The sequence below is a fragment of the Sinohyriopsis cumingii genome, chromosome 14 (assembly GCF_028554795.1).
Source record: "Sinohyriopsis cumingii isolate HCF-2022 chromosome 14, ASM2855479v2, whole genome shotgun sequence".
Classification (NCBI taxonomy): domain Eukaryota; kingdom Metazoa; phylum Mollusca; class Bivalvia; order Unionida; family Unionidae; genus Sinohyriopsis; species Sinohyriopsis cumingii.
The window spans coordinates 66,927,090-66,936,061 of NC_142974.1; the positions used below are offsets into that span (position 1 = coordinate 66,927,090).

The 8,972-nt window shown below is 32.2% G+C and overlaps 1 protein-coding gene across 1 annotated transcript in view; it reads left to right on the plus strand.

Annotated features, from left to right (window-relative positions):
- LOC149784044 (E3 ubiquitin-protein ligase TRIM45-like) overlaps positions 1-7,344 on the plus strand; it is a 69,757-nt gene extending 62,413 nt beyond the window's left edge. Inside the window, exons 17-20 of the mRNA XM_089932938.1 lie at positions 4,068-4,073; positions 5,387-5,392; positions 7,075-7,098; positions 7,339-7,344. Coding sequence (XP_089789064.1) covers positions 4,068-4,073; positions 5,387-5,392; positions 7,075-7,098; positions 7,339-7,344 — 42 coding nt within the window. The remainder of the gene's footprint in view (positions 1-4,067; positions 4,074-5,386; positions 5,393-7,074; positions 7,099-7,338) is intronic.
- The last annotated feature ends 1,628 nt before the right edge of the window (positions 7,345-8,972 follow it).

Genomic DNA, 8,972 nt, shown 5'->3' on the forward strand with positions numbered 1-8,972 from the left:
AGAGAATATATTGTAATGCTTGCATGGTATCATCATACTGTCAGAAAGCCGTTTCTTATCAACATTTTGGTAGCTTCCATCGTTTATTATTGCTATGTTTAATGTTGGTATACGCTCATTCATATTAATGGAAAGGTTTATGCTCGCATTTGGACAAATAAAGTGTTGGTAATATATTCACTTATCGTATCTGCAAGAAAATAAAATACTGGTTCCCTTTGTATGGAAGCAACCCCCATACTAGGTTACACTAGTCCCTTGGATGCATGGTTATTATTTGTTTTGGTTGCCGATTATATCGTAATTTGTTCATTACATAATCGTCCCGTAATATAATCGTTCCTAGCATCATTTTGAAGGTTTTGGCACAACTGTTGCTAGGTTTTTGGTATTAGTTCTATGGAGTTTATATTGGATATCTATACAGTATTCACTAATATGAAACAATTATTTTTATTTCAGGTAGACGTATGTAATTTCAATTGAGATAACTCAAGTTGCATAGAATACAGTACAAAGCATTATATATACATTTTAAAATAATCAAGTTCAGCCAAAACGTTTTAATACTCTTGATTGTTTGGTAGCAATTAGTGTGAAGTACGATAATAAAGAGATGATAATAGGTATTGACCATAGTAAGTGTTGACGACTAGATGGCGTGCACTCAAGTATATTGGACTCCTATGGTCAAATGATATAAGTAGTGACCTTCATATTATATCTAGTATATGATATTAGGGATTGTAGAACTGTAGCGAACATAGAGTATCTTGAGAATTTATGAAATAAGATACGTAGTAATCTTCATTCAGGTCGGCGTTAGAAATCGAGTGGGAGATAAATGTCACTGATGTCGATTTCGTCGTTTGCTTGCTCCAGTAAATACATACTCATGGCTGTCTTTATATTTGGAAAGATGACTGGATGAATTACATTATTGTTATATTGGTGACACAAGTTAATGGAAAATATAAAACGTCTGCGAGAAATATGCTTAATATGGTGAAGGAACTGTATAATTATATCATCAGGTTTACGTAAGTAGTTTCAATTGAGATGAATCATGATTGGTAGAATAAAGGATGCAAGGATATATTTTAAAATAATCAATTTCGGCCGCAAGGGTTCGATGCCCTTGATTAATAGGAAGTAGTTAGTGTGAAGTACCAAGGCTCCGGTTGTTCAATGACAATATATTTTTCTCTAACACGTGTATTCAATTCCACATTGGCCTGTGTGTTACACAACATTGCCTATGTTATATAATTTCGTCGTTTATTATTGCTATGTTTAATGTTGGTATACGCTCATTCATGTTAATGGAAAGATTTATGCTCGCATTTGGGCGAATAAAGTGTTGGTAATATATACAGGTATCGTATCTGCAAGGAAATACAATACTGGTTCCCCTTGTATGGAAGCAACCCCCATACTAGGTTACACTGATCCCTTGGATGCAGGGTTATTATTTGTTTTGGTTGCCGATTATATCGTAATTTATTCATGATATCATCGTCCCGTAATATAATCGTTCCTAGCATCAACTTGAAGATTTTGGCGCAACTGTTCCTACGTTTTCGGTACTAGTTCTATGGAGTTTATATTGGATATCTATACAATATTCACTAATATGAAATAATTATTTTTATTTCAGAAACATATTACTAATTTCGATTGAGCTACCTCTTGATGCGCATAATACAGTACTATAAAGCAGTATATATATATATATATATATATATATATATATATATATATATATATATATATATATATATATATATATATATATATATATATATATATATATATATATATATATATATATATATTTATGTGTGTGTGTGTGTGTGTATGTGTTGAATAAATTGTTGCAAATCTATCAGATTATCCTCTGTGGGAGGAAATGCGATGTTTGTTCCCTTTCTGGGCTTGCGAAGACCCGTATTATATTCAGCATGTTGGAATCTGATGACATTATGACTCAAATTATTCAATAAAAGATGCGTTCCTCAAATTATTCATCAACACATATAGGAAAAGAACTCTTCAGCGAATTGTGTTTTGCTTAGATTAGGGATATAAACGACTTTAAAAGAGGAAATGTCGGCAGCAAATATGTTTGAAAAAGTTGTTTGAAATATTTACTAATATTGCATGACTAAGGAAATGCGATAGTGGCTCCCTTTCTATTAACGCGAAAGTCCTTATTGCATTTTACAGTGCTTCCTTACATGCAAATACGCAGGCTTGTTATAGTGATGGAATATGTCGTAATTTTCTCATGGTATCATTATGCTGTATTATAATCATAAACATCAAAATGTTATTTGATTCCGTAGCATTGATTCAGAAGTTTTAACCGTTTAAGTAAATATACGTTTTAGAGATTGTCAAACATCTATGAATTATTCACTAAAATGAAAAACTATTTTCATTTCAAAATGCGGTAAGTGTTTTCAGTTGAGATAAAACATGGTTTATGTTATGAAGAAATGGAGTGCATATTGTAACATAAAAGAAGTACAGTCGAGACTTTTGATGCTCTTGATTACTGATAAGCAGTTAGTGTGAGGTATCAATCTTTTTAGATGTATTGCAATTATATAATTACTTAAGTTCTGATGACATGTATTAGATATAAGCATTGAAGGTGCAACTATATGATTAAGCCAGTTTATGTATTGTTTGAGAAGTTTTTATTAAAATTATTAAAAGGATATACGTTCTAAATATATTTTGCATGCAACACCTTTGAAGTAGTCCTTAATATGAATCTTGTCATTTAAGTCAATGGTAATAATATTTCGATTTAGATAAACCATATTCTGTGGTATAAAGTAAAGCAGTGTATTGTCTAACGTAGTCGTGTTCAGCCGATTCTATTCTTATATTGCACAACATTGTTCAAAATATACAATGTACGACGTTCCTACGATATATATCAGATACCAGAGAAGAATGTGCAAATACAGAGTAAAGATACGTTGTTGATTGATAGAGAATTTATGAAAGATAAAACATATTTATCCAGATTCAGAGAGGCACTAGATATCTAGTGACACAAAGTCACTGTCGAGCACTTCCTCTTTTCTCTCCCCACTCAATACTTTAATCATAAACTTTAAATTTTAAATGAAAATTGCATGTATCAGCCTTTTGCTAAATTGTGGATATAAATTAAGCTAAAAGAAAAAATTGTGTTCAGGATCTATGAAGTACTGACGAATATAAAACAGAATTTTATTTCAAAATGAGGTATATAATTTCAATTTAGATAAATCAAGGTTGTTGGAATAAAGTAAATCAGTAGATATTTGTAAGTCACCGAGTTGATGTGCAACAGTATGACGCTATTTGTTATTTGAAAGTAGTGGGTGTGAGGTATCAAAACTCGACTTGTTCAATGATACTTGTTGTACATAGTAAGTGAAAGATAATAGATATTAATGTACATTCAGAAAGCCGGTACAGATCGCGTGGAAAAAAAAAATAACATGACATTCAGTTCATGTTGTTCTTGTTTCACGCAGTACGTTAATAATGGGCTTCGTTAAATCTGAACGGAGCACTGGAAGAAGTTATATTAGGACTATTAGTTAATGGAAAACTGAATCAAATTTTGAAATAACTGTTGGTAATATATACAATGCGAAACCCTTATAGTACAATCCAGTGATTCCGTGCATGCGGGTTTTGCTTTGTTTTCGGTGATATAATATATTGCAATCTATGCGTTGTATCATCATACTGTTAGAAGTCATTTCTAGTGGCAGCGTTCGTCGCATTGTTTGGAATGTTTAAAGTAGGTATACGTTTTTTCTAAGCATGCGAAAGCCCCTGTACTATATTACAGTGATTCCATGCGTATGGAGTTCTAATTTGTTTCATTGTTAGAATATACTTTCATGGTATCATCGACTTGAACAAGGACCGTTGCTCTCCTCATTTTAGCATCTTTTGTCGTAATTGTTGATGGCTTTAAAGCAAGTATACGTTCTAGAGAAGTATTGTATTGAACATCTATGAAGAAATGTTTAATATGAAATGTTTCCTCTTTTCAGAATGAGGTAAGTAGCTCAACTGAGATGAATCATGATTGGTGGAATAAGGTAAAGCAGTATTTATGTTAATATAATCAAGTTGAGCCGCAAGGGTTTGACGCTCTTTATTATTTAGAAGCAGTTAGTGTGAAGTACGAAAAGCTATGGTTGTTCAATGACAATATATCTTTTCTATAACACGTGTTTTCAGTTCCACATCGGCCTATGTATCACACAACATTGCCCAAATTATATAATTTCTGAAATTCTTTTGATATATCAGATGTCGGTCTAGATGGTACTGATTCATTTTAGTGTTAACATATATCAGAAATGTTTCACTGTTTCATCATTTTGCACGATAATCTTTGCTGTGTGTATTTTAGTAGATTGTGCCCCATTTGTTCCTTAGTTTGAATCCGGTGTACGGCCTATGTACATATTTTGCATTGAACAACTATGAATTATTTTTTAATATGAAATTTATTAAATATTTAAAATTTCCGGTCATTTCAGCTAGTAATAAGTAATTTCAATTTAAATATACCATGGTCTGTGGAATAAAGTAAAATAGTGCATTTTCTAACATAGTAAAGTCCAGCTCAGCGTATTCGATACTTTTCATTATTTGATTCAGTGAGTGTGAAGCGACAAAAACTGAGGTTGCACAGCGATGATAATTTTTGTCCACAATAAGTGTTGTCCATTAGATGGCTACTACTCTTGTGTATTACATTAGCTTGTAAGAATTCCGTAATTTCTGAAATTGTTATGATATACATCAGAGATCAGCATATACTGTGCAACTGTACAGTGTGAAGTAGAAAACGCTCAAGGTATTCAATGATAATTGTTGCCCATACTAAAGGAAATATAATAGGTATGTATGTACATTCAGAGAAGGGGTTTAAATCGAGTGGGGAATACAGATAACTGATGTTCAGTTGGTGTTTTCTTTTGTCACTTTACACAGTACGTTAATCATGAGTTCCGTTAAATTTGAACGGATGAGTGGATGAATCAACCGAATAACCTGTTGGTTAGATATGCGATTATCGTATCTGGAAGAAAATAAATACTGTCTCCATTTCTGTGCACGCGAAACCTGGTATACTACATTTCAGTTATGTCTTGTATACGGGCTTTTAGTTTGTTTTAGTGATAGAATATATCGTACCTTCTTCATGGTATCATCATCTATTATAAGAGTTATTACTATCGGTATTTTAGCATCTTTTGTCGGTATCGTTCCTATTTTTAAACTATGCATATGTTCTAGAGAAATATTGAATTGAACATCTATGAAGTATTGATTAATATAAAATATTTTCTCTTTTCAGAGACGGGTAAGTAAATTCAATTGAAACAAATCATGGTTGGTGGAATAAAATAATGCAGTACAAAGTTTAAAAGAATCAGATTAAGCCGAAACGTTTTGATCCTCTTGAGTATTAGCAAACAGTTTGTGTAAGGTACCAAAAGCGAAAGCTGTTGAATGATATCAATAATTCTTCATTGGATATCGACCGTTCCGGTATGGTTCACATTGCTTCCTAAATCATATAATATCTGAAATTGTTATGATTTTTGTTATACGGTAAATATAAGCTAGAGATATTTAGCATTGAACAATAAATCTCTGCAAATCACTGCATAGTCTAACAAAATACAGCTCATCCGAGGCTTTTTGATGCCATTTTTTTTGAGAGCAATTAGTGTGAGGTACCAAAACCTAAACGTCTTCGTTAATGATAATTGTTTTCCAAAACATATGTTGTGCTTTCGATATCTTACTTCACACTAGACGTTAATTAAGAGATTCTTTAAATTTTAACGGAACTCGATGAATGAATCTGTTGTTATATTAGGATTATTAGTTAATGGAACAGATACCATTTCTGAGCGCATTTGGATGTATAAACTGTTGATAATATATACAGTTATCGTATCTGCAAGGACATAAAATACTGTCTTCCTTTCTGTGCATGCCAAACCCCATATACTACATTTAAGTGATGCCTTGCATGATTTTAATTTGTTTTATTAATAGAATATATCGTACCGTGTTCATGGTATCATCGTCTGTTAAAAGAGTTATTACTATCGGTATTTTAGCATCTGTTTTCGGTATTGTTGATATGTTTAAAGGAAGTGTACGAGAAATATCGTGTTCAACATCTACGAATTATTGATGAATATGAAATATTTTCTATTTTGATATCGATTTAAGTAATTTCAGTTGAGATAAATCATGATTGGTGGAATAAAGAAAACAATTCAAATTTAAAAATAATCAAGTTGAGCTGCAACCTTGCAATGCTCTTGTTTATTTGGAATTATGGAGTGTGAATCACCAAAAGCTCACATTGTTCAATGATTATTGTTGTACATAGTATGTGAAGGATAACAGGCGTTTATGAACCTTGTGAGAGGCGTTACAGATCGAGTGAGAAATAACCCTTTTGATTTTTGTTACGCGTAAATGAAAACGTGATCTTCTAAGCCTCAGTAAAAGTAAATCCGCTTATTTGATTGTTTTTTTTCTGTTTGCAACATTGTATTGAGTTTATTTTAAATACAAGATAAAGTGTCTATGAGATCAGATGTTCCCGCATATGGTCAAAACTACATGACGCTTAGAAATGTCACATTTCACAAAAGTAACATGGACGCGTTTTGCCAACATTTAGTTGGCTGTTTGATTTAGTACCTTGTACCCGAATTAGCAAAATAGGGATCAATACCCGTAGCAGCACTACTATCGTAAACGTTTAGGAAAAGAAACTTTTAAAATACATTCATTGTCATCTTTTCATGATAAAGTGAAGCTGCAAAGTTAAATTACAGACACTTAAATACGAGATACGCTTTTAGTAAATTTGTTCAAATATCAACTACTGTAGAATACTCATTCCAAGTAATGCAGGCACTACATTGATATACTAGAATATTTACATGCATATCTACCCTGTTTTAAAACAGACTAAATGAAGTTTTTTCACTTTTTCTAATATTTATTTTTTTCCAGGTTGAAGTACAGGAAGGGAAAAGAGTAAGTATATATATATATATATATATATATATATATATATATATATATATATATATATATATATATATATATGAGATTGTACTTTAAGATAATTATGCATTGATCAAATTAATTGGAATTTATATAATTTTTGAAAAGAACAAACAGTTAAGGAATTCTATTCATCAAATTTAAATTTTCTTTGACGACGAACTCTAACGTTATCAGTTCATATTTTACTCTTATGTTATTCTTTTTTAGAATTGAAAGTCAATAACGCTATTTGAAATCACGTACAGTCATCCTTATAGTTTACATAATGCTTTGATGGCCTCACTTTGCTGCAAACTTGTACTGTTACATAGTATGCCAAGAAAATGTTTCCTATATCGTTTATGCTGTTGATACAGTTTTTGAGCGATTATAACCATAAGTAAGATCTTTGGACCCTTCAGCAAAAGCATGCTATGATCTTATAATGTTCACGCATAGTATTGTACAAACACCACCTGATGTAATCCTCAAACTTTATTTAATGTCACTTGTATCACTTTTGTCAAAGCCTGACGGGAATCGTTTCCAGAGGTAAAAGAAGTAATTTATCTAAATCTTGTTGATAAACTATTTGATGCAAGAACTTTATGATGTGAACCATTTTAGCAATATAATTCAAAATTAGAATAGAAATAACGCCCAAAGGACTCAGATCTTAGAGTCCTTGACTGATGAATGCATACTATTATAATCTATTATAGAGCATGATACGAGCGCATAACACATTACTTAGAAAAACTCCAATCACAATATGTTTTAGAATGAACTCAGCAAATCAATTGTTCAGTTCTTTCAGCGTTTTGATGACAAAACACAGTTAAGTAAACACGTGCTTAATTTGATCAGAAATTGAGTATCTAGACTGGGCATACACTTTTCATGCAGACTAAGATCACCTCATTAACATATGGCTGACAGAGACTAAGTTAGGGTTGAGGGGACAAAATGTTGGTCTTGCTTGAGATGTGAATGGTTCGGAAGATTGCAGATGCTGCGTGACACTTTTCCCAATTTGAACTCAAAATATAAATTATAAAAGCGACGTGTTGTGATATTTAAAATGGCATGTATAGGATTTGCGAAAGAATTACCTTTTATATTGTACACATTCATTTCCATATTTTAAGAAATGGCAAAGTTGACCTGATCCGAAGATAGCTTTCTGTTCTGAACAGTGACAAGACATAACTATCAAACCTAGTATGGGGAGTCAACATAGGAATAAGTTAACTCACTAACTTGCTCAACACAGAGATGAAAATTAAACAACTTTATCTTATACATTGCCTGTTTCAACATTGTCCCAAAAGATTAGTGTTAGTAATATATACACCTATCGTATCTGCAAGGAAATACATTACTGGTTCCCCTTGTATGGAAGGAACCTCCATACTACGTTACACTGATCCCTTGGATGCAGGGTTATTATTTGTTGCGACAGATCGAGTGGGAAATAAAGGGCGTTGAACTCTAGTTCGTGTTTTTCTTGCTTCACACAATACTTTAATCAGGAACATGATTAAATTAGTGCAGAGGACTGAATGAATTAACCTATTGTTATGGTAGGACTACTGAGTAATGGAAAAAGCAAAATGTCTGCGGAATGTGACGAATAAACTATTGGTAATATAGACACCTATCGTATCTACAAGGAAATTCAATACTGGTTCCTCTTGTATGGATGCAAACCCCATAGTACGTTACTCTGATTCATTGCAAGCAGGGTTCTTATTTGTTTAATTGCCGATTATATCGTAATTTGTTCATTACATAATCGTCCCGTAATATAACCGTTCCTAGCATCATTTTGAAGGTTTTGGCACAACTGTTGCTAAGTGTTT